At 50.8% G+C, this 26611-nt stretch overlaps 1 protein-coding gene across 7 annotated transcripts in view; it reads right to left on the reverse strand.

Annotated features, from left to right (window-relative positions):
* BBX (BBX high mobility group box domain containing) overlaps positions 1 to 26611 on the reverse strand; it is a 216066-nt gene that overhangs the window by 70545 nt on the left and 118910 nt on the right. For all 7 annotated transcript variants that reach the window (XM_030582309.1, XM_030582282.1, XM_030582307.1 and 4 more), the window contains one exon: positions 1844 to 1924. In XM_030582309.1, coding sequence (XP_030438169.1) covers positions 1844 to 1924 — 81 coding nt within the window. The remainder of the gene's footprint in view (positions 1 to 1843; positions 1925 to 26611) is intronic.

Genomic DNA, 26611 nt, shown 5'->3' on the forward strand with positions numbered 1-26611 from the left:
TGCATTCTTGGCTGAGCTCCCAATGCCTGTAGGTTCAAACACATTGTCCAGCGTGGTTCAGGGAATAGCTCGTCAATTTACTCCCTCCCTCCCGCACATGAAAAAAGGGAAAGAAACCGTTTCTTGACTTTTTTCAATGTCACCCTATGTCTACTGAATGCTGCTGGTAGACGCGATGCTGCAGCAGTGAAGAGCAGTATCTGCTCCTCTCCCCTCCCTGGTGGCAGACGGTACAATATGACTGATATCCGTCGTCACCATCAGCCTGCGAGTGCTCCTGGCTGGCCTCAGGTGAGGCTGGCCGGGGGCGCTTGGGTAAAAATAGGAATGATTCCTGGTCATTCCCAGTAGATGGGACAGAACGGCTGGTAACCGTTCTCATCATAGCAACTGGGGGCTGAGCTCCAACAGCCCCCTCCCTTTCCTGTGTAAAGAAAAGATTCTGTCCTGCCTGGACTATCATAGCAGCGGGATGCTGCTCCTCTCCTCTGCACCGCTTAATGTCCTGCCTGGACTGTCATAGCACCGGGAGGCTGCCTCCCCCTCATTTTATCTCACTAACAAGTCACTGTTTCTTATTCCTGCATTCTTTATAACTTCATGACACAAATGGGGGGGACACTGCCACGGTAGCCCAGGAAGGTTGGGGGGGGGGAGGGAAGCAACGGGTGGGGTTGTTGCAGAGGCACCCCTCGTGAATGGCATGTAGCTCATCATTTCTGCGGGATCTGACACGGAGCAGCTGTGCTCTCTGATACACTGGTTCTCTACCACACTTGCCCCATATTCTAGGCAGGACTGACTCTATTTTTAGAAACCATAAAGGAGGGATTGACTCGGGGAGTCATTCCCAGTTTTACCTTTGCGCCCCCGGCCGACCTCAGCCAGGGGCACCCATGATAGCAGCAGACAGTACAGAACGACAGATAACCATAATCTTACTGCCAATTTACAATGGCAGCAGACAGTACAGAACGACTGATAACCGTCTCTGCTATCATGCAAAAGCAAACAAATGCTGCTGTGTAGCGCTGCAGTAACGCCTCTGTTAGCGGCATCCAGTACACATACGGTGACAGTAAAAAAAAAAAGCTGAACGGGCTCCATGGTTGCCGTGCTATGGCGTCTGCCAGGGCAATCCAGGGAAAAAGGGCGCGAAATGATTGTCTGCCGTTGCTTTCCTGGAGGAAGGAATGAGTGATGACATTTATCCAGAACCACCCGCGACAATGATTTTTGCCCCATCAGGCACTGGGATCTCAACCCAGAATTCCAAGGGGCGGGGAGACTGTGGGACCTATGGGATAGCTCCAGAATAGCTACCCACAGTGCAACGCTCCGGAAATTGACGCTAGCCTCGGACCATGGACGCACACCGCCGAATTAATGTGCTTAGTGTGGCCACGTGCACTCAACTTTATACAATCTGTTTTACAAAAACGGTTTATGTAAAATCAGAATAATCCCGTAGTGTGGATGTACCCTAAGTCAACTGCTAAAATGGTTACACTGACTCAGATGTATAATTTAACTATTCAGAACTCTATCAAAACCTTGGCTTGTAAGTAAAGAGCCTTGTCAGCTAAGGCCACTCCTGCACTACATCTAACTGAATGCTTCTTTGAACACTATTACAGTGCTGTATTTAGGGTTTCCATCATGTGCTATATACACTTTTCTGCAGCTCAAGTCTGGCTTCCCCATAAATAACAGGAATGGAGGGAGGGAAGCATGTAGTTGAAAACATTTGAGTAAAGGCTTGTCTCCTTCAGCTGAAGTGTTTGGGGTTTCTTTAAAAAAAATTTTTTGTGGAAAAAATCATGCTGTTACTTTTGAAACTCACCTCTGCAAACTGGAACAATGGTGACTTCCGACATGCTTCAGTAGAATTAGATGCATCAGACTGGCAAGTACTCGAGGAAACCTGAAACAGTGATGACAGGGAATAAAACATCAATGACGTGCCTACAAAGACAGCAGCAATATCTAGTAACAAGAAATACTGTGCAGCAACACCAACAGCATTCAGAAGCAGTGTTTAACAGAAGATGGACAGCCTGATATTTCATAATCCTGAATACACAGAAGTGAATGGAAATAAAGGTGAGGTCAGTACTATAGAGTCCTTTTTAATACACCTCAGAATGGTTTAAACAGCAGTTAGGCCCAAAATACGTTTGGTTTTGATTTTAAACTTCACAAAAGAGTTTATGAAACCAAATATTAAAAGGACAGTCTCAAATTAAACATACATATGACTTGTGTTGGTCATGCTGTGGGATCAGCTACACCTCCTATTTGAAAATTCATTATGGAGAAAAAATTAGATTATTGCAAAAGCAAAAACACAACCCACATCATTTCAAAACCTGATTAAGTATGCTAAGTGACAAAAGTGTATTTACTTATAACATTAAAAAAAAACAAAACAAGTACTTAAAAGCAAGAAAATGAGTAGTTAAACGACACCATAAGTCTTGAATTGCTCACATAACATAGTATAGAATTTTTAAGAGTGCTTAAGTGACTTAGGACCGCTTAGAACTTTCCACTGAAACTCACTTAACACAAAACAAGCTAACAAAAATAGAACATTTAAAACACTATTCTGTGGGTCAAAATAAAGGCTATTGTGATTGAATATGCATTGCTTTTTACTTGATTTTCAAAAGCATTTAAGTGACTTAGGAGAACAAGTCCCATTTAAAGGATAATATTAAGAAAGAAATATATTTATGAAATGTCAATTTTTTCAGGGTAAAGAGTTATAGCTGCTGTCTGAGGAGACTTGTATTTGCAATTTAATAGAAGTGCGTAGCATTGCTTGGTGAAATTATGTACATGGATCTTTTGGAAGCTGATCAACAGCCAATCAAAAGTGAGGCGGCTCTGTGGAATTGTGGGTATGTGCGTACACACACACACATACACACCTCTAAATGAGAGGATCTAGGGTTTCTCCCCTACAGAATTTTTAAATGCCAGATGCAATTTCCTGCATTAAGAAGATTTAAAGTATTTTAATGAAAGTATTTTATAAACAAACAAGACAATTTCCTGGGCATTTATCTTAAATTCTTCACCACAATAAATTTGCCAATGGCAATTAGTAACAGGCGCTGCACACCAAAACACGGAGGGCCCCAAATGCCCTTGTTGATTTGCCACATACAAATATTCCCCACCCACCCCATTTACTGGTTGGTAATTTTTGACTTGGAGGTGAGGGGAGACTGATGGTTGTATTGTTCTATAACACTGGTCTACAATTTTTGAGAAGTCGTCTGCTTCAGAGATAAAATGTGATATTTATTATGTATTTTGATGTGCTGAATTCAAATATGACAATTAAAACAATTGATTGGCTACTGTTTCTAAGATATTTAAGTTTTTACATTTTATGTCTATGTATATTGTGTAGATAGTAGAGTTTTAATCATAAATTGTAAACCTAGGTATTTTCATGTGTTTATGGTTGCTTTACATGATGATATTTCACCTGTCCTGTTTATGTAACACTTTAAAAATCAGCAAAAGGGTTATATAAATAAAATGTATTATGAAACAAAAGGCAAAAAACTATTATATACATAGTTTAGTCCTATTCAGGGTCTACTCGGCTTCTTGGCTGGTCTCTTGTATTCATTAAATGGAGCATCTCTTGTCACTGTCCAGCAATAGTCTGCAAGCATTGATGGGCTCCATTTGCCCTGATAGCCTGCCAGGAGATTCCACTGCTGTAGTCTGGAGCCCAACAGCTCTGCCTTACTCTTGGGTAGTTCCAAATCCCTGACAAGGTCATTCAGTTCACCTTGTGTTATGAGGTGTGGTTCAGAGGAGGAGGATGGGAGAAAATGTGGGTCCTGTGACATTGATGGTTCAGGACCAGAAGTTTCATCCTCTTCCTCTTCTTCCTCTGACTCAAGTGAGAATGATTGTGGTGCATCAGGAACCGGCAGTCCTTCTCCGTGGGGTACTGGGCGAATAGCTGATGGAATGTTTGAATAATGCACAGTCCACTTTTTCTTCTTTGACACACCTTTCCCAACTGGAGGCACCATGCAGAAGTAACAATTGCTGGTATGATCTGTTGGCTCTCTCCAAATCATTGGCACTGCAAAAGGCAGAGATTTCCTTTTCTTGTTCAACCACTGGCGAAGATTTGTTGCACAAGTGTTGCAGCAGATGTGTGGGGCCCACCTCTTGTTCTGATCTCCAATTTTGCAACCAAAATAAAGGTGATAGGCTTTCTTAACCATAGTGGTTATACTGCGCTTTTGTGATGCAAAAGTCACTTATCTGCACTGTTCACACAAGTAAGAGGCATCTCTGCTCACTTTGGCTAAACAGAAATGTGTCCCTTTGCAAAATCAAACACTGACAAATAAGAGAGCAAGACACTGTATGATTTCTAGAGCTGATATAAGGTAATTTGTTCAGCAGAGTGATGTAAGCTTCATTATGATTGCATCCTCCATGACTTCTAGGAATAACATGATGCAATTCATATCATGTATGATGCAATACCAGCTTCAGATTGCATCATTCATTGTTTGGCCTAAAAAGCAAGTACTGTTCAAACCCAGGCATAGATTTATTCATAGATCCAGTCAAAGATGTATTTTGGTCATTTCTGGTTTAAATTGAGATCCCTTCCCTTTATAACTCACTTATCCTCCACCATTCCCAAGTCAAGGGTCGTATATACTGACCCAATAGCATATCTTGAAAACTAGAGCCAATCAACAATTTTAAGCATCATTTTCATTCTCAGTGACCCAGAATTAGTAAAGTTGGACTACATTTATTTCAGAAGCATTTTGGCTGTACAGCAGTGTAACTGCATTTTAAATGTGAGGCTGAGACCCCCGGAGAAGTGTGCTTTTTTTTAGCTTATATTATGCATAAGATGAAAAACTGACCCACCAGCAGCTTAAGTGGTGTGACTCTGGAGCTTTACGAGCTAAGGACGTACGTTTGTGAGAACACACGTGTCTGTTATCTATAAGCATGGGGATTCATTAAAACAACCAGGATGAGAAAAGGCACCAGAACGTCCAGTTTTTCTTTTTGGAGATTGCTCCTGAAATCTCCTCATTGCAGCCGAGGCACAGATGGATGTTACTGCCAAAGAATTTGCTACTTGGGATTCTGATCTCACCCTGCTGTCGATGATCTCTCAGCTCATTTAGTCTCCTATGTTCACTTATGGATTACTTTTTTCTGCAAGATGATCAGTGCAATTCATATGCCAAAAGTGAATGAGATTTTACACAAACAGCCTCACAAGGCTACCTTGACACCCTCCTGCCACCTCTCCTCCTCAAAAAAGTTATCCCCCCTTAAACAAAACACCATTCCTGAGTGTTGTAATCTGTATTCCAACAGAATCTCACCAAATAGCAATTTGCTATTCTGCAGTTACTTTTCACAGTTACTGCACAGTCTAGCATCAGTGGGTTTACAAAATACCTCATGGTACACTTGCTAGTATATGACAGAGTACCATAAATAACTGGAACTTAATTATAATCATCACAATGATTGAAAAAGGTACATTTGTGATGCACACGCCTTGCTGTTTCACTGAGTCCATCAATTTCAGGCCATTGCATTGATGGGGAGTTTGCAAAGAGTAAAGGGTCCTCAGGATTTGTCCCTTATAAAATTCAGTCATCTGCCATGGTGCCCCTGCCACTAGTGAAGTCTGACTGTAATAAAGAACTGTGAAATATCAGTGTGAAAATCTCCCAAGGGCTTAATTTTGCCTTTCAAGCAGATCTCCACATGTGGAGCAGTGTGAAGCCCCCAGCAGAAGTTCCAGGAAGTACAGTGCCTCAGAACTCCGCTGGCCAGTTTGTAAGGGGGGAGGGGTCCTGCTCCACACTTCCTTTTCCCAACTGTTTGCAGTGGTGAGCATGGCTAGCCCCATGCAGGACACATTATGGTGCAGGAGGCCAAGCAGAATCTCTGGCCTGACGCTGTTTGCGCTGCTCTACAAAAACAAAATACTTATTGAAAAGTAACTGTTGGAGATTGTGGAATAACCGTGGTTGTACACAAGCCCGGACTAATACTTATCTTGCAGGTTGATTTAGGCATAATTAAAATCAGTTAAAGTAATTGAAAACCAAGTCTGATTTTTTTCCCCTTGAAATCTCCTAAGAATGTGTTGTTTTCAAAATTCTGTTAAGTATTTCCCCCCCAAAAATCATTTAGTTCCAAGCCAAGAACAGCTTTTCCACATTCAGGAATTGCAGCAATGAAACAGTCTAAGACCATTGCAAAGACTTACATGTGAGTAGCCCTGCTGATTTCAATGTTGAAGTACATACTTGAGTCTTTGGTCATGGCCTGGAATGGTCATAGTGATCACTAACGCTGCTATAAGTGAAATCATCTCCTTCTGTTTGTTGCTCCTCTTTTGTCCACTCCAACTCGGTACCAGATTCCCCTCAGAAACACACAACTGACATTGGACCATCACTCATGGCTTACACTCCAGGTAATGTGGCCTTTTGTAGTTATCAACTGAGCCAGAGCTCAACATCCAGCCCATATACAGCACAGTGCAGCCCTTCTATCTGAAGCAGAAGAGAAGCAGCCTTACACTTTACGCATATTCTCACTTCTCCCCACATCTTTCCTGGCCTAAAGTAAAAGAGAGGAATAAATAAATTGCAGTGAGTGGCACCCTATAAATATCTTAGACTGCAACAAGATTAGATTATGACTGAGGGCAGGGGGAATAATGAAGAGCAAAACTGCAGCACTTCTGCTCAGAGGAACTTCTCTGAAGTAACTCATTGAAGCCACTAGGTGTTGCTGTAAGTTTAACAAAAAACACCACTAACAGGATAACGGGATATTATCTATGGGATGTCAGATTTGATACAAGAGGCATTTACCATGGAGACAAGCCAACATATCCTGAAGCTCTTTCTGTTTCTGTTGTTCCCACAATGTGTTTTGCTGCATTTCATGTTCTGTTCTTCTAACAAAATAGTAGAATCAGACAACACAAGTAAAACAACATCCAAAATAGGAACAGCACAAGGTAATTTAAAAAAACGGTTACCTACCTTTTTGTAACTTGTTCTTCAGTATGTGTTGCTCATGTCCATTCCATTTTACATGTGTGCACATCCATATGCACGGCTGTCAGAGATTTTTGCATTAGTGGTATCCATAGGGCTGGCTGTGGTGCCCCTTTGAGTGGTATATTAGGCGCTGCCGGCCCTATGCTCTCTCAGTTCCTTCTTGCCGGCAACTCTGACAGAGGGGTAGAAGGGCAGGTAATGGAATGTATATGAGCAACACATCTCGAAGAACAACAGTTACGAAAAGGTAGGTAAAAGACGGTTACTCATCTTTGTAACTATTGTTCTTCGAGATGTGTTGCTCATATCCATTCCAGTTAGGTGCGCGCGCGCTGCGTGCACATTCGTTGGAAGATTTTTTTACCCTAGCAACACTTGCTGGGTCGGCTGGGTAGCCCCCAGGAGTGGCGCCACCATGGTGCCAGATATATACTCCTGCCGACCCAACCGCTCCTCAGTTCCTTCTTGCCGGCTACTCTGACAGTGGGGAAGGAGGGCGGGTTTGGAATGGATATGAGCAACACATCTCGAAGAACAACAGTTACAAAGGTGAGTAACTGTCTTTTCTTCTTCGAGTGCTTGCTCATATCCATTCCAGTTAGGTGATTCCCAAGCCTTACCTAGGCAGTGGGGTCAGAGTGCGATGTCGCAGAGTGTAATACTGCAGAGCCAATACTGCGTCATCTCTGGACCGCTGAACCAGGGCATAGCGAGAGGCAAAGTTATGGACCGAGGACCAGGTAGCTGTGCAACATATCTCGTGGATGGGCATGTGAGCCAGGAAGACAGCAGATGAAGCGTGTGCCCTGGTAGAGTGTGCAGTGACGTGGCTTGAGGGGACATGAGTCAAGTCGTAACAGGTGCAGATGCACGATGTCATCCAGGATGAAATCCTTTGTGAGGAAACGGGTAGGCCTTTCATACGCTCTGCACCGCGACGAAGAGTTGGAGTGTTCTGCGGAAGGGCTTTGTCCGCTCGATATAAAAAGTGAGTACTTTGCGGACGTCTAGGGAGTGCAACTGTTGCTCCCTGCGTGATGAATGTGGCTTCGGGAAGAAGACCAGAAAAGACGGTTACTCACCTTTGTAACTGTTGTTCTTCGAGATGTGTTGCTCACATCCATTCCAGTTAGGTGTGCGCGCCGCGCGTGCACGTTCGTCGGAAACTTTTTACCCTAGCAACTCCAGTGGGCCGGCAGGTCGCCCCCTGGAGTGGCGCCGCCATGGCGCCCAATATATATCCCTGCCGGCCCGCCCGCTCCTCAGTTCCTTCTTGCCGGCTACTCCGACAGTGGGGAAGGAGGGCGGGTGTGGAATGGATGTGAGCAACACATCTCGAAGAACAACAGTTACAAAGGTGAGTAACCGTCTTTTCTTCTTCGAGTGATTGCTCACATCCATTCCAGTTAGGTGACTCCCAAGCCATACCTAGGCGGTGGGGTCGGAGTGAGAAGTCGCGGCACGGAGCACTGCAGTTCCGAAGGCCGCATCCTCCCTCGACTGCTGGACCAGGGCGTAGTGGGAAGCAAAGGTGTGGACCGATGACCAGGTCGCTGCCCGACAGATTTCCTGGATGGGCACGCGGGCGAGGAAAGCCAGCGACGACGCCTGCGCCCTGGTAGAATGCGCAGTCACACGGCCCGTAGGGACATGGGCCAAGTCATAACAGGTCCTGATACAGGACGTAACCCAAGAGGATACCCTCTGGGAGGAGATAGGAAGCCCTTTCATACGATCTGCTACCGCCACGAAAAGCTGGGGGGATTTTCGGAAGGGCTTAGTCCTCTCTATGTAGAACGCGAGAGCCCTACGGACATCCAGCGAGTGGAGCTGCTGCTCCCTGCCTGAGGAGTGAGGTTTTGGGAAAAAAACCGGAAGGAAAATCTCTTGGTTGACGTGGAAGGCTGAGACCACCTTGGGCAGAAAAGCAGGGTGTGGTCTCAGCTGCACCTTGTCCTTGTGGAAGACCGTATATGGGGGGTCTACCACAAGAGCTCGGAGCTCCGACACCCGTCTAGCTGAGGTGATAGCCACTAGAAAGGCAGTTTTCCAAGAGAGGTAGAGCAGGGAGCAAGTAGCTAACGGCTCAAAGGGGGGCCCCATGAGCCGGGACAACACCAGGTTAAGATCCCAGGTTGGAGCAGGGGGACGGACGTTAGGGAATAAACGTTCCAGCCCTTTCAGGAATCTCGACACCGTCGGGTGAGAAAAAACGGAGCGACCGTCCGCACCCGGGTGAAAGGTGGAGATAGCTGCTAGGTGGACTCGCAACGACGATAAGGCCAGACCTTGCCCTTTGAGGGACCAAACGTAGTCTAAGATTTCGGTTATCGAAACTTCCATAGGGCGGAGATTTCTCTCTACGCACCAACAGGAGAAGCGCTTCCATTTCGCCGAATATGTGGCTCTTGTGGACGGTTTCCTGCTGCTCAAGAGCACCTCTCTCACAGGCGTGGAGCAGCGCAGCTCGGAACCAGTCAGCCACGCAGGAGCCACGCCGCTAGGTGCAGCGACTGCAGGTCTGGGTGACAGAGGGTCCCGTGGTCCTGGGTAATCAGGTCCGGATGAAGGGGCAGGGGAACTGGGTCGGCTACGGCCAAGTCCAGCAGCATGGTGTACCAGTGCTGCCTGGGCCATGCCGGGGCCACCATGATCACGAGAGCCCTGTCTCTGCGCACCTTCAGGAGGACCTTGTGGACCAGAGGGAACGGGGGAAACGCATAGTACAGGTGGGTCGACCACTGGATGAGGAAGGCATCCGCTATCGACCCCGGCTCCCTGCCCTGAAAGGAGCAGAACGCTTGGCACTTCCTGTTCCCCTTGGACGCGAAGAGGTCCACCCGGGGATAACCCCACCTCCGGAAAATGGAGAGAGCGACGTCCGGGCGAAGGGACCACTCGTGTGACAGGAAGGATCTGCTCAATCGATCCGCCAGCGTGTTCCGTACTCCAGGGAGGAAGGAAGCCCTGAGGTGAATGGAGTGGGCTACGCAAAAGTCCCAGAGTCGTATCGCCTCGTGGCACAGGGAGGAGGACCTGGTGCCGCCCTGCTTGTTGATATAGTACATGGTCGTCGTGTTGTCCGTGAACACGGCGACACAACGACCCTGAAGCTGATGACAGAACGCTTGACAAGCAAGGCGGACCGCTCTCAACTCCCGCATGTTGATGTGTAGCCCCACCTCCTCCTGGGACCACAGGCCCTGTGTCCGCAGGGCCCCTAGGTGGGCCCCCCAGCCTAGATCTGAGGCATCCGTTGTCAGGGATACCGAGGGCTGAGAGGGGTGGAAGGGAAGACCCGCACATAATACGGACTGGTCTAACCACCAGCCGAGAGAATCTAAGACCTTCTGGGGGATTGTGACTAACATGTCTAACGGTTGCCTTGCCGGCCTGTAATGACTGATAAGCCACAGCTGGAGAGGCCTCATGTGGAGCCGAGCGTAGTCGGTCACAAAGGTGCACGCCGCCATGTGGCCTAACAGGGTTAGACATGTCCTCACTGACGTCAATGGGGCTGACCGCAAACGTTGAACGATCGCCGCCATGGTCTGAAACCGTTGCAGAGGCAGGGAGGCCCTGCTCACAGTGGCGTCCAGGATGGCCCCGATAAATTCCACCTTCTGCGTGGGCCTCAGGGTGGACTTGTCTGTGTTTATCAAGAGGCCCAGACTTGCAAACATGCCGGTGATCACGCGGACATGGCTGTTGACTTGCTGTTCCGACGTGCCCCGAATCAACCAGTCGTCCAGATAAGGGAACACGTGGACACGGTTGCACCGAAGATGCGCCACGACAACTGCCATGCATTTTGTAAACACCCTCGGGGCCGTGGACAGGCCGAATGGGAGGACTGCAAACTGATAATGAAGAGCCCCCACAACGAAGCGGAGAAAGCGTCTGTGGCGTGGCCAAATGGCAATGTGGAAATACGCGTCCTGCATGTCGAGGGCGGCGTACCAGTCTCCCGGATCCAGGGATGGAATAATGGTCCCCAGGGATACCATGCGGAACTTCAACTTCACGAGGTATTTGTTGAGTTCTCGCAGGTCGAGGATAGGCCTGAGGCCCCCCTTGGCCTTGGGGATCAGAAAGTATCGGGAATAAAACCCCTTGCCTTTCTCGTTTTCCGGAACCGCCTCTATAGCTCCTTTGCTGAGGAGCGTCTGCACCTCCTGCCGAAGGAATTGCTCGTGAGAGGGTTCCCTGAAGAGGGACGAGGAAGGAGGGCGGGAAGGAGGAAATGAAACAAACTGCAGGCGGTATCCCGTCTGCACCATGCTCAAGACCCAGCGGTCCGATGTTATTTGGGACCACGCCGGGAGGAAAACGAAAGGCGGTTGGAAAACGGGGGGGAAGGATCCATAGGGGAAACTGTTACCGCGCCCTCGGGCGCACCTTCAAAATGAAGGCTTAGGACCAGGCGGGGGTTTTGAGGAGCCTTGGTTCTGCCCCCCTTGGTTCCCCCGACTGTCCTGCGCCTTCCGTTCCTGCCGCGGCGCCTGTAAAGGTCCTGCCGCTGGCGGAACTGGGAAAATGGCCTACGTTGCTGCTGTTGTTGCGACCTAAAGGGTCTACGCTGCGTCACGGGGGTGTGCATCCCGAGGGACCGCATAATAACCCGGTTGTCTTTTAGACTCTGAGTCTGGGGGTCTGTCTTATCAGAAAACAGGCCCTGGCCTTCGAAAGGAAGGTCCTGTATGGTATGCTGGAGCTCTGGCGGAAGTCCGGAAACCTGCAGCCAGGAGATGCGACGCATCGTAACTCCTGACGCGAGGGTACGGGCAGCCGAGTCCGCAGTGTCCAAGGAGGCTTGTAAGGCCGTGCGTGCGACCTTCTTGCCTTCGTCCAAGATGGCCGTAAACTCTTGGCGAGCATCCTGTGGCAGCAGCTCCTTAAATTTGTCCACTGCCACCCAGGAATTAAAGGCATATCTGCTCAGCAGGGCCTGCTGGTTGGAGACCCTGAGCTGCAGCGCCCCAGCCGAATACACCTTACGGCCAAGGAGGTCCACCCGCCTGGCTTCTCTGGATTTGGGGGCTGGAGCCTCCTGGCCGTGACGCTCCCTATCGTTCACTGATTGCACCACCAGTGAACCCGGAGTCGGGTGTACATGGAGATATTCGTATCCCCTAGAAGGGGCCATGTACTTCCTCTCGACCCCTTTCGCTGTCGGAGGATGGAGGCCGGGGGACTGCCAGATGGTATTGGCGTTGGCCTGGATGGTCCGTATGAAGGGCAGGGCGACCCTGGTGGGAGCATCAGAAGAGAGGATGGTTACAATTGGATCCTCTATCTCCGAGACCTCCTCTGCCTGCAGACTCAGATTTTGAGCCAAGCGCCTGAGGAGGTCTTGGTGCGCCCTGAGATCCAGCGGGGGGGGACTGTTGGAGGAGGTACCCGCCACCGCCTCATCCGGGGAGGAGGAAGATGAGACCCCAGGCACGAGAGTGTCTACTGAGGGTCTCCTCAGCCCTCGCCTCTGCCTCCGGAGCCGCAGCGGAGTCCTGCTGCTTGGACCCTTCCTCCCCTTCCGGGGAGGGAGGGGGGCGAGACAACGAGGCTTCAGGGGCCCTACGCTCCGCAGTCGCCGGTCTAGCAGGGAGCTGCTGGGGGCCCTGGGCCTGATGGTATGCCCAGGGTGTCCAGAATCCCCACTGTTGTGGGCCTTGGTCCTGCAGCGGCGGATCACCGAACAGCGCCGCCTGCCTGTCGGTGCCCAGCACATACCCGCTGTCCGTCTGGGAAGATACGGACGGCTGTCTCGAGGGCCATGGTGGGGCCGACCCTGGATGGTAAGGGTCTGCGCGGGCCGGCACGGAGGATCGTCTCGGTGCCGGGGACCGGTGCCGGGAGTCATATCGGTGCCGGGATCGGGATCGGGACCGGGATCTGTCACGGTGCCGGGATCCTGATCGGTACCGGGCACCGCTTCGGTGCCGGGACCTGCCACCAGCTCGGTGCCGGGAGGTCGACCGGGACCTGCCACCAGCTCGGTGCCAGGAGGTCGACCGAGACCGGGACCTGCCACCAGCTCGGTGCCGGGAGGTCGACCGGTGCGGCGAGGAGCGTCGGGACCCGCTCCTGGAATCGCGGTGCCGGTGTCGACGACTGGAGCCTGACCGCGACCGTCTCGATGCCGACCGGTGCCGCGAGTGCGACCGGTACCGCTGAGGGGAGCGGTGCCGGGACTGCGAGCGGCGTCGGGATCTGGAGCGCCCAAGACGTCGGGACCTGGATCGTGACCGACTGTCTCTGGGCGGTGCCGATATCATGGGCTTGCCTCTGGACACGACCCGCACCGGAGGTACCGGGGGTGGCAGCCGAGTAGGCTCAGTCAGGGCAATAAGGTCCCGAGCCGAGGCGAAGGTCTCCGGTGTGGACGGGACCACTATCTCAACCCAGATCCATGGGGGGAGCTCGGCGGTACCGGACTCAACGGACCCGCCGGACCCGGAGTCAACGGTGCTGACGGTGCCGGCGGCGCCACGGCCGATGTCGAGGCCGGGCGCTCTAGCTGGGTCTTCCTGGCCGGAGTATTAGACTTCGACGGCCTTGGCTCTGACTCCAGTGCCGGAGAGGGTCGGTGCCGAGGAGTCTTCTCGGTGCCGGAGCGATCCGGTGCCGGTGCCGATACCACGGCCTGCGAAGCCGTCGGGTCAAGTGCCGCCTCCATTAGGAGAGTTCGGAGCCTTTGATCCCTCTCCTTCTTTGTCCTCGGCTTAAAGGCCTTACAGATGCGGCACTTGTCGGATCTGTGCGATTCCCCGAGGCACTTCAGGCACGCTTCGTGGGGATCGCTGGTAGGCATGGGCTTCTTGCAGGCTGCACACTGCTTGAAGCCCGGCGAAACAGGCATGAGCCTGGCGCCGGGTGCCGGGAAGGGCTAAGCCCCCGGCAAAGAACTACTTAGCAACTATTTTACTTAACTATCTGCTTAACAAACTAATTAACAACTATAATGGAACTAGAGATGAACGATAGATAAACGATAGAGAACTAGGAGAGCTAGGGACGTGGAGGACAGCTATGCCGCGCTCCACAGTTCCAACGACCGACACGGCGGTAAGAAGGAACTGAGGAGCGGGCGGGCCGGCAGGGATATATATTGGGCGCCATGGCGGCGCCACTCCAGGGGGCGACCTGCCGGCCCACTGGAGTTGCTAGGGTAAAAAGTTTCCGACGAACGTGCACGCGCATCGCGCACACCTAACTGGAATGGATGTGAGCAATCACTCGAAGAAGAAGGAAGATCTCCTGGCTAACATGGAAGGCCGATATCACTTTGGGGAGAAAGGCCGGATGTGGTCGCAACTGCACCTTGTCCTTGTGGAACACAGTATATGGAGGGCCCGCCATGAGAGCCCGAAGCTCAGAAACTCGTCTTGCCGATGTGATGGCCACGAGGAAAGCGGTCTTCCAGGACACGTACAGAATGGAAGAAGTTGCTAACGGCTCAAATGGGGCCAACATAAGTCTGGTAAGAACCAGGTTAAGGTCCCAGGTTGGGGCGGGGCAGCGTACCCGGGGGTATAGGTGCTCCAAGCCTTTGAGGAATCGAGATATCATAGGATGTGAAAACACTGAGCGGCCATTCTCCCCTGGGTGGAAGGTAGAGATGCCGCCAAGTATACCCTCAATGATGATACCGCTGGGCCCTGCTTTTTAAGAGACTAGAGGTAGTCCAAGATGGTGGGGATCGAGACCTCGGCAGGAAGAACGTTCTGCTCTCCAAACCAGCATGAGAAACGCTTCCACTTGGCCAGATATGTTGATTGAGTGGAAGGTTTTCTGCTACCCAAGAGTACTTGTTGCACTGGGGCAGAGCAACACAACTCAGACTGGGTCAACCACTTAGAAGCCATGCCGTGAGATGGAGGGACTGTAGGTCTGGGTGGTGAAGTTTGCCGTGGTCCTGAGTTATCAGGTCCGGGTGAAGAGATAGAGGGATGGGGTTGGCTATTGACAGGTCGAGCAACATGGTGTACCAGTGCTGCCTGGCCCACGCTGGAGTGATCATGATCAAGCGGGCTCTGTCCCTGCGTACTTTCAGCAGGACCTTGTGGACGAGTGGGAATGGTGGAAAAGCGTAGAGCACGTGAGTCATCCATGGTATCAGGAAAGCGTCTGCTATCGAATCCTGGGAGAGACCTTGAAAGGAACAGAATATCTGGCATTTCCTGTTCTCGCAGGACGCGAAGAGGTCTACACAGGGAAATCCCCACTTCCGGAAGACCAAAAGAATAACATCCGGGCGAAGCGACCACTCGTGAGAAAGGAAGGATCTGCTCAGGCGATCCGCCAGAGTGTTTTGAACCTCTGGGAGAAAGGACGCTATGAGGTCTATAGAGTGGGCTATACAAAAGTCCCAGAGTCGCATGGCTTCTTGACAAAGGGTCGAGGACCTTGTCCCGCCCTGTTTGTTTATATAGTACATGGCTGTTGTGTTGTCTGTGAATATTGACACAACACAACGGCCTTGCAAGTGCTGCTGAAACGCCTGGCACGCAAGGCGGACTGCTCTCAGCTCCTAGACATTGATGTGCAAGGCCAACTCCTGAGATGACCAAAGGCCTTGAGTGCACAGATGTCCGAGGTGAGCACCCCAGCCGAGAGATGACACGTCCGTCATCAGGGACATAGAGGGCTGGGGCGGATGGAAAGGCAGCCCTGCACACACCAGGAAGGGGGTCAGCCACCATTCGAAGGAGCCTAGGATGCTTGGGGGAATGGTGACTCTCATGTCTATGGCATCTCTGCCTGGCTGGTACAGTGAGTTGAGCCATGATTGGAGGGGACGGAGCCGCAGTTTGGCGTGTTTCATTACAAATGTGCAGGCCGCCATGTGACCCAGGAGACAGGCAAGTGCGAACCAAAGTCAACAGAACAGATTGCAGGCTCTGGATGATGGCCACCCTTGCCTGGAACTGGGGCAGCGGTAAGCAGGCTCTGGCGAGATTGCAGTCCAGGGTGGCGCCAAAAAAGTCTATCCTCTGAGTGGGAATCAGAGAGTGGATTTTTCCGCATTGATCATCAGGCCTAGATGTAGGAAAAGGTCCTTGACAATGCTGACGTGATGGGTGACTTGTGCCTCGGAGGCCCCTCGGATGAGCCAGTCGTCTAGATACGGAAAAATGTGTATCCGACAGCAGCGGAGGTGGGCGGCGATCACAGCCATGCATTTCGTAAATACTCTTGGGGCTGTAGAGAGGCCGAACGGTAGGACCACGAACTGAAAATGTTGGCGGTTGGCTATGAACTGGAGGTACCTCCTGTGAGGAGGGTAGATGGCTATGTGAAAATACGCATCTTTCATGTCGAGGGCGGCATACCAGTCTCCGGGATCTGGGGATGGGATGACGGTCCCCAGGGATACCATTCAGAACTTCAACTTTATCATGAATTTCTTGAGTTCCTGCAGATCCAGGATAGGTCTGAGACCTCCCTTTGCCTTGGGGATTAGGAAGTAGCGGGAGTAAAACCCCGTGCCCCTTTCGTGTTTGGTACCTTCCTCTATGGCAATCCTTTGGCAAGGAGTGTCTGCACCTCCTGAAGGAGGAATTGCTCGTGAGAAGGGTCCCTGAAGAGGAAGAGGAAAGAGGTGGAAGGGGGGGGGCGGTGAAATAAATTGAGAGTGGCTACCCAAATTCCCAGCGTGCGTAAGCACCCGTGATCTGACTTAAGTGTGTTCCACGCCAGAAAGGAAAAGGGAGAGGCAGTTGGAGAAAGGAGGGAACGGAGCCTTTAACGAAACTGGTACGTTGTCCTTGGGTGCACCTTCAAAAGGTAGGTTTCGGCCCTGTGGGTGGTTTGGAGGGACCTTGGTTCTGATCCCCTTGCATGCCTGACTGCCTCTGACGACTGGTTCTACCCCGCCTTCTGGCAAAGTCCTGTCTCTGTCTGGGCTGAGGGTAAGAGTGGTGTGGCTGGGGGCGGAAGGGCCTGCGCTGAGTCACTGATGTGTGCATGCCTAGCGAGCGCATAATGACCCTGTTATCTTTTAGGCTTTGCAGCCTAGGGTCTGTCTTTTCGGAGAAGAGGCCTTGCCCTTCAAAGGAGAGGTCCTAGATTGTATGCTGGAGCTCCAGGGGAAGGCCTGAGACTTGCAGCCATGAGATACGTCTCATAGTAAGTCCAGAGGCTAGGGTCCTGGCTGCAGAGTCCGCTGCGTCCAAGGAAGTCTGGAGGGAAGTTCTAGCCACCTTTTTTCATTCGTCCAGGAGGGCCGCAAATTCCTGCCGGGAGTCTTGCGGGAGCAACTCCTTAAACTTGTCCGCCGCCGCCCAGGTATATAGTTATAGCGGCTAAGGAGGGCTTGCTGATTAGCCATGCGGAGTTGGAGTGCCCCTGCAGAGTAGACTTTGCGCCCCAGCAAGTCCATGCACCTTGCATCCTTTGATTTCGGGGCTGGGGCCTGCTGGCCATGGCATTCTCTCTCATTGACCTACTGGACAACAAGGGAGCAGGGAGGAGGATGGACGTATAAGTATTCGTAGCCCTTGGAGGGCACCATATATTTACATTCCACTCCCCAGGCAGCAGGTCGGATAGAGGCCGGAGACTGCCAGATTGTGTTGGCATTGGCCTGGATCATCCAGATAAAGGGGAGGGCCACTCTCGTGGGGGTATCAGATGATAAAATGTCCACCACTGGGTCCTCTACCTCCGGGACCTCCTCGACTTGCAAGTTCATATTTAGTGCCACACGCCTGAAGAGGTCTTGGTGGGCCCTCAGGTCAATTGGCGGAGGGCTTACAGATGATGTTCCGGCTACCGCCTCGTCAGGGGAAGAGGATGAGGAGAGACCAGGGACAAGTGGGTCAGTTGAGGTCTCTTCTTGGTGGCCAGCCTCTGTCTCCCTTGGGATCTGGGAGTCTTGTGGCTGGACCGACACTTCCTTGGAAGTAGAAGGAGAAGGGTAGCTTATAGTGGCTTCCAGCACCCGGTGCTCCGATGTGGCAGAATGAGATGGGCCTGGATGTGCACCTTGGGCCTGATGATATGCCCAAGATGTCCAGAATGCCCACTGGTGAGGGCCATGATCTTGGGTCTGGGGCTCGTGGAATATCCTGGTGGGCACATGGGAATCTCTGTCCTGGACGTACGAACTGTCTGCCTGCGAAGACGGATGGGTGCCGGGATGGCCAGGGAGCAGCTGAAAGACCCTGTTAAGAGTCTCTCTCTCTTGCCGTTGCTGATCTCCTCGGCACCGGGGATCGGTACCTGGAGCCATACCAGTACCGAGAATGAGATTGGGAACTGCGACCTGCACGGTTGCCGGGAGGTCGACCTGGATCTCAAAGGTCTGCATTGGGAACAGCTGTGAGAGTCCTGGTGCCGGGAGCGGTACCGAGAGTACCAAGCCGGAGGCCGAGACGTCGATCTATGCCACGAATACGATTAGTACCGAAGAGGTGAGCGGCGTCGGGACCGTGATCGTCGATGGGACCGCAAACGGGGTCGGGATCTGGATCGTGATTGGTGCCGATCTGCCAGGTCGACTGAACGCGGTCTCATTAGGGCTGGCTTGCCTATCGAGTGTAATACCCATACCGGCGGTGCTGGGGGTTGAGGCAGGACAGATTCCGTCATAGCTATGAGGTCCCTGGCTGTGGAGAATGTCTCCGGTATAGAGGGGACCGTAAGCTCAACCACAGGCTTCGGCGGGGAGCTCTCAGGGACCGGACTCGACGGCCGCTGCGGGACTGGAGTCGACGGTACCGCAGCCGTCGGTGCCGCGGCAGGTGTAGATGCCGGGCGGTCCGAATGAGGCTGCGTCTGCGGTGCGGAGGGCACAGAGGTAGTGGAAGACTTCGACCTCCTCAGTTTCGGGGAGAGAGATCGGTGCTAAGCAGGTCCCTGTACCGGAGATGGCCGGTGCCGTGGTGTCTTAGTGGTGCCGACACAGTCCGGTGCCGGAGGAGCGCTTCTAGCAGAGTGCTCAGCACTCGGTGCTGAGGGTGGAGGGTTCAGAGCTGCCTCCATGAGGAGATTCTTTAGGCGAAAGGCTCTCTCTTTCTTCGTCCTCGGCTTCAATGCCTTGCAAATACGGCACTTATCCGTAATGTGTGATTCCCCGAGGCACTTGAGACAGGAGTCATGGGGAATCTCCTGTCGGCATCAGCTTGCGGCAGGCCGAGCAAGGTTTGAATCCTGGTGAACCAGGCATGGGCCTTGGCACCAGGTGCGGGGAAGGGGCTAATGCCCAAACCCCGCTTAACTATACACTAACTATCTAAAGAACTATCAAACTAACTGTAATTATATAAATTCCAACTATATACAACAAAGATATCGAGAAAACTACGAGTAGCTAGGGAAGTGGAGGACAGCTAAGCTGCGCTCCACTGTTCCAACGACTGACATGGTCGGTAAGAAGGAACTGAGGAGTGGTTGGGTTGGCAGGGGTATATATTTGGCGCCATGGTGGCGCCACTCCAGGGGGAGACCCAGCCGACTCACCGAGTGTTGCTAGGGTAAAAATCTTCCGACGAACGTGTACGCGGTGCGCGCGCACCTAACTGGAATGAATATGAGCAAGCACTCGAAGAACTGGTTTTTTTTCTTCGGGTGCTTGCTCATGTCGATTCCATTCTAGGTGACTCACAAGCAGCATCCTCAGAGGTGGGATCAGAATTCACAATCTAGTGGTTTGCAGTACTAATCTACCAAAGCCAGCATCGTTCCAGGCCAGCTGGGTAAGTGCATAATGGGATGTGAATGTGTGGACAGATGACCAGGTGGCCACCCTACAGATTTCCTTGTTAGGCACTTGGGCCAGGAAAGCTGCTAAAGAGGTTTGCACCCTGGTTGAGTGCGGGGTGTCAATCGTCAGAGGTGGCACCTTCACCTGACTGTAGCAGCAGCAAATGCAGCAGTGATCCAAGAAGAAATTCTTTGAACAGACACTGAATGACCTTTCATCCTGTCAGCCACGGTGACTAACAATTGCATCGACTTGCGAATGGCTTGGTCCCTTCAATGCACAAAGCTAGTGCCCTCCTGACATCCAGGGAATGCAGTCTAAGCTCCTCTTCCAACCTATACAGCTTTGGAAAAAAGACAGGCAAGTAGATGTCCTGGCCCATATGAAATTGTGAGACCACCTTGGGGAAGAAAGCTGGGCAGAGGGCCCTACCAGGGGACGGGACCCCCTGTTGCTCCCAGGAGTCAGAGGTGGGTCCCTAGCTAGACTGGGGGTCCGACTGCAGTGGTACCTCCAATTAGCTCCGGTGCGAGCATATGGCCTGACACAGGTCCTTTGCCCAAAGCCCTCTTTTTCTGCAGTGCTGGCGGGCCCCATCGACTTTGACTGCTTCTTAGGCCCTCGAGAGGGGGAAAGATGCCAGGTGGACTCTGGTGCCAGTGGTGGGCTGCGCGCCGATGCCAAGGTGCTGGGCGTGAAGTCCGACCGAGACGACTCCGAGGTAGGGCCAAGCACAGCCTCCGTGAGGTGGGCCCTCAAGCAGATATCTCGCTCCTTCTGAGTTTGAGGGCCAAAGTCTTTTGAGGATCCTGCACTTATTCTTTCTGTGGGACTCCCCCGAACACTTTAAACAGCTCTCGTAGGGGTCACTAATGGGCACTGGCCAACTGCACAATGAACACAGCTTAAAGCTGCAGGAACAGGGCATGCCCTACTCCAAGGCGAAGTCCCAGCCAGGACTCTAACTCCTAGACAACTATTCTAACACATAATGGTCTAAGTACCTGTGAACTAACAACAAAGGAGAGAGAACAATGGACTAGAAGAACTGCTAACACTCTTGCGATGTATGACAAGGCACTCCGACTAACTGTCACGGGTAGTAAGAAGGAACTGAGAGGGCATAGGGTTGGCAGCGCCTAATATACCAACGCATGAACGCGGCACTCATGGGGGAGCTACAGCCGACCCTCTGGATACTGCGAAGGCAAAAATCTCTGATGACTTCGCATACCTAAAAGGGAACTGACATGAGCAAGCACTTGAAGAACAAGTGCAATGGCTATTAGCCAGGATGGGCAGGAATGGTGTCCTTAGCCTCTGTTTGCCAGAAGCTGGGAATGGGCAACGGGGGAGTGATAGCTCAGTGGTTTGAGCATTGACCTGCTAAACCCCAGGTTGTGAGCTCCATCCTTGAGGGGGCCATTTAGGGATCTGGGGCAAATATCTATCTGGGGATTGAGCAGGGGGTTGAATTATCTTTGAGCAGGGGGTTGAATTAGATGACCTCCTGAGGTCCCTTCCCAACCCTGATAATCTATGATTTTATGATTACCTGTTCTGTTCATTCCTTCTGGGGCACCTGGCATTGTCCACTATCAGAGGACAGGCTACTGGGCTAGATGGACCTTTGGTCTGACCCAGTATGGCTATTCTTATGTTCTAACTTTTCCCCTTTGTTTTAAGAGATGACAGAGGAGAAGTCTGCATCAACATTTAGCATAACTGATGCAATCTATCTGGGGGCCTAGTGCAAGTTAATTGCTCATGTAAATAACTAATCTTCTCATTAAACCTCTTTTTTTGTGTCCACCTTTAAGTTTTCCTGCCCACCTGTCTAATAAGCTCAATCTTGTGTTTAGAAACTGTGTTGGTCAGCAAAACTGAATTTTCTTAGAGTGGAAAACAGTGTAGTTGGCTGAACAATTACAAATTCAGGGATGTATCTGGCAGTATGATGAACATAGGGATGGCATAAACCTCAGATCTACTGTGCAAATGTCACTGTTGATTTCTCTTTTTCCCATCCTCTACTGATACATATACACATTGTTCCCACCAATCCACAGCTTTTGCAACTCTAAGTAACACTTGGTACCTCATTTAATGTAGATTTAACAGGGAAGTTAATGTACGTCAAACAATGTACGGAGGCTCAACAGATATGTATCGTTATATCCCTGTTAATCCTCAAGAAATGTATGTTCTTACTAATAAAACTAGCGCTCTCTTGCTCCTTTCCTTTAGATTCAATAAGCAGCAAAATGAAGTACTTTAACCCATATAGCTACACTTGTTCCTAATCCCAGATGGCCTATTTTACCATCTTAGGTGGGGTTTTCACACCATGCACCCTTGGCCAAACACACCAACAGGGATGATACTGCTATGCCTAGCACTTGCCAGAGGATTCTGGGAAGGGTTAACTGAGATGATTCTTGTGCACACACCCCACGCTGAGCTCATGTTACATAATAGGAGATCTTCAGTTTGATGTCCACCTCTCAGCTCCCTGCTTCAGAAGCAGAGTCAAGCTGCTTGGACTGCAGATAGAGTGTAAATGCCGGCATTTAAAAAGATTTTGCAAAGGACAATTATCCAAATAACTGATGCCTGCGAGCTGCTAGGTCCCCAGTCAGGGGAAGGCTGTGTGCGCATTCTGGTGAAGTGTAGCACTCACACACCATTTATAAATCTTAACTAACTGTCACAACAGCCTTGTAAGTGCATCTCTGGACTGAAATGACTTAACAGGACTTTCTCTACAATTGCTCCTCTTGGCTGCTGTGGGTTGCCCTGGAGCCTGGCAACAGAACCGAAAGCAAGAAGACTCTCTTTCCTGACAGGGACAGGAGCTTATGGAGGAGGAGAAGGAGAAGTAGAGCCTGAGTTGGCGGAGAGACGGGGGCAGGGAGGGAGAAGAGCAGATAAAGATTATCATTAGAGTTTACACTGCTACAGTCTCCACTGGTCCTGAAACTCAGCATTCCTTTGCCACCTAGCAAATAGCTATGAAACTCATTGGTAAGACTACATTTTAGTCACAGATATTGTTAGTAAAAATCATGAACAGGTCATGCAGTAAACAAAAATTCATGGCCCATGACCTGTTCATGATTTTACTAAAAATACCAGTGAATAAAACTTGGGGGGTGAGGCTGTGGCAATGTGCTGGTGCTGGGGGGGCGGGGAGGAGGGTTGGCGGGGCCAGCAGTCTCCCTACTTGGCTCTGGGCCTCCCCTGCCCCAGCAGAGTTTGAGTGTGGGACAGAACAGGGGGTCGGGCACAAGATAGGGTGAGCAGGGCTCTGGACGGCCCTTACCTGAGGCGGGTGCAAGGATGTTTCACGCCCTAGGAGAAACTTCCACCTTGGGTCACTCCCCCGCCCCCCCCCAACCCTGTAGCAGCTCTCCGCCCTAAGGTGCCTCCCTCCCCCCACGGCAGCTCTCCCTCTCCTGCCCTGAGGCGCTCCCCCCGGCCCGGGGAGCTGTGCGGCAGCTCCCCATCCCAGCTTACCTCAGCTCCGCCTCCTCCTCAAGCACGCTGTCACTGCTCCACTTCTCCCGCCTCCCAGGTTTGAGGCGCCAATCACCTGTTTGGCGCCGCGACCCTGGGAGGGAGAGAACCAGAGCGGGGTGGCGTGCTCAGGGGAAGAGGCGGAGTAGAGGTGAGCTGGGGCAGGGAGCGGTTCCCCTGCGTGCCACGCCCCCCCTTACTTGCTGCAGGGGGCCTTCCCTGCGCCCCCCTTCCCCAGGTCGCTCCACCTAAATGCCGACGATAACTGGGGCAGCCGAAGATCTGGCCACCGCGGTCGCAGCTGAAGGACCCGAAATGCTGCTCCACAAATGCTTGTACCCTAGGCGACTGCCTAGATTGCCTAATGGGTTGCACTGGCCCAGTACCTGGGGGACTCGCCGGAAGCAGGGACATCCCCCTCGCTCAGTTGCTAGGCGGGGGTATGTCCAGGCAGCTCTGCGTGCTGCCTCCGCCTGCAGGCACTGCCCCCGCAGCTCCTATTGGCTGTGGTTCCCGATTCTACGGTTCTGATGGGAGCTGCAAAGTCATTGCTCTGGGTGGAGGCAGCATGCAGAGCTGCCTAGCCACGCCTCTGCCTAGCAGCTGAGCAACTGGGATATTGGCAGATAAATCAAGGAGCAATACATTTCAAATATTTTCTAATTTTTCCATCTATACAAACCATATATATATTCTGTTACTATTTTCAGCTTTTGGTTAAAAATATTTTCCCTGTTCCATGGCCAAACATAATTTTATATACTTTTTGGAATAGGGATTTATGCCAAATGTTCAAATCTGGGCATCAAAAATCTCACTCGTGATATACAATACTCATAATGCCCCTGTTGGGCCTATTGGAGCCACCAAATGCATGATTTGGGCCCTCAAATGTACTCTAAGCAGCAACCAATCTACTGAAACCTAGAGAGAAATGGAAAAACATTTTTTATTTACTGAAGTCTTACATAAGTGCAAAATGTTTGTATTACAGTGAATGAACTATACAGCATTTATGCCTGCTGTGAATAACACAGAGCCCTAATTAACAGGAACAGACTATAATACCTTGAACATATGCTAGCACTTGCAGCCCTTTTAAGATAAAAATTTACATATGACCAATGTAATTGTTTTAGTATTAAATATTTACATTGCTGTAGCTATCAAAGGCACAGGTCAGGAAAGGTGCTGAGTTGTGCCAGGCATAGAATCATAGAATATCAGAGTTGGAAGGGACCTCAGGAGGTCATCCAGTCCAACCCCCTGCTCAAAGCAGGACCAATTCCCAACTAAATCATCCCTGCCAGGGCTTTGTCAAGCCTGACCTTAAACTTCTAAGAAAGTGGATTCCCCCACCTCCCTAGGTAACCCATTCCAGTGCTTTACCACCCCTCCAGTGAAAAAGTTTTGCCTAATATACAGCCTAAACCTCCCCCACTGCAACTTGAGACCATTACTCCTTGTTCTGTCATCTGGTACCACTGAGAACAGTCTAGATCCATCCTCTTTGGAACCCCCTTTCAGGTAGTTGAAAGCAGTTATCAAATCCCCCTCCCCCTATTCTTCTCTTCTGCAGACTAAATAATCCTAGTTCCCTCAACCTCTCTTCATAAGTCTTGTGCTCCAGCCCTCTAATAATTTTTGTTGCCCTCCGCTGGACGCTTTACAATTTTTCAACATCCTTCTTGTCGTGTGGGGCCCAAAACTAGACACAGTAGTCCAGATGAGGCCTCACCAATGCCAAATAAATAGAGGGGAATGATCACATGCCTCGATCAGCTGGCAATGCTCCTGCTTATACAACCCAAAATGCCATTAGTCTTCTTGGCAACAAGGGCACACTGTCGACTCATATCCAGCTTCTCATTCACTATAACCCCTAGGTCCTTTTCTGCAGAATTGCTGCCTAGCCACTCGGTCCCTAGTCTGTAGCAGTGCATGGGATTCTTCCGTCCTAAGTGCAGGACTCTGCACTTGTCCTTGTTGAATCTCATCAGGTTTCTTTTGTCCCAATCCTCTAATTTGTCTAGGTCCCTCTGTATCCTGCCCCTATCCTCCAGCGTATCTACCACTCCTCCCTGTTTAGTGTCATCTGCAAACTTGCTCAGGGTGCAGTCCACGCCATCTTCCAGATCATTAATGAAGATACTGAACAAAACCAGAACCAGATGCAACCCTTGGGGCACTCTGCTTGATACCGGCTGCCAACTAGACATGGAGCCATTGATCACTACCCGTTGAGCCTGATAATCTAGCCAGCTTTCTAGCCACCTTATAGTCCATTCATCCAGCCCATACTTCTTTAACTTGCTGGCAAGAATACTGTGAGAGAACGTATCGAAAACTTTGCTAAGGTCAAGGAATAACACGTCCACTGCTTTCCCCTCATTCACAGAGCCAGTTATCTCATCGTAGAAGGCAATTACGTTAGTCAGGCATGGCTTGCCCTTAGACTGGCCTGTAGCTCCCTGGATCCTCCTCCTTCCCTTTTTTAAAGATGGGCATTACATCAGCTTTTTCCCACTCATCCGGGACCTCCCCTGACCACCATGAGTTTTCAAAGATAATGGCAAATGGCTCTGCAATCACATCCGCCAACTCCTTTAGCACCCTCGGATGCAGTGCACCCGGCCCCATAGACTTGTGCTTGTCCAGCTTTTCTAAATGGTCCTGAACCACTTCTTTCTCCACGGAGGGCTGGTCACCACCTCCTCCCCATGCTGTGCTGCCCAGTGCAGTAGTCTGGGAGCTGACCTTGTTTGTGAAGACAGAGGCAAAAAAAGCATTAAGTACATTAGCTTTTTCTACATCCTCTGTCACTAGGTTACCTCAGCCCACTCTTTCCTTGACCTTCTTCCTGTTGCTAACATACCTGAAGAAACCCTTCTTGTTACTCTTAACATCTCTTGCAAGTTGCAACTCCAAGTGTGATTTGGCCTTCCTGATTTCACTCCTGCATGCCTGAGCAATATTTTTATACTCCTCCCTGGTTATCTGTCCATTCTTCCACTTCTTGTAAGCTTCTTTTTTGTGTTTAAGATCAGCAAGGATTTCACTGTTAAGCCAAGCTGATCACCTGCCATATTCACTATTCTTTCTACACATTGGGATGGTTTGTTCCTGCAACCTCAATAAGGATTCTTTAAAATACAGCCAGCTCTCCTGGACTCCTGTACAAACAGGCAGGCCAAGATGGTCCCTTCCCTGAAGAGCTTGCAATCTACTGTCTAACAGAATCATTCCATTCCAGTACTTCTGTTTTAGACAACAACAATAATATCTTAAT

This window comes from Gopherus evgoodei, chromosome 1 (assembly GCF_007399415.2).
Source record: "Gopherus evgoodei ecotype Sinaloan lineage chromosome 1, rGopEvg1_v1.p, whole genome shotgun sequence".
Taxonomy (NCBI): Eukaryota; Metazoa; Chordata; order Testudines; family Testudinidae; genus Gopherus; species Gopherus evgoodei.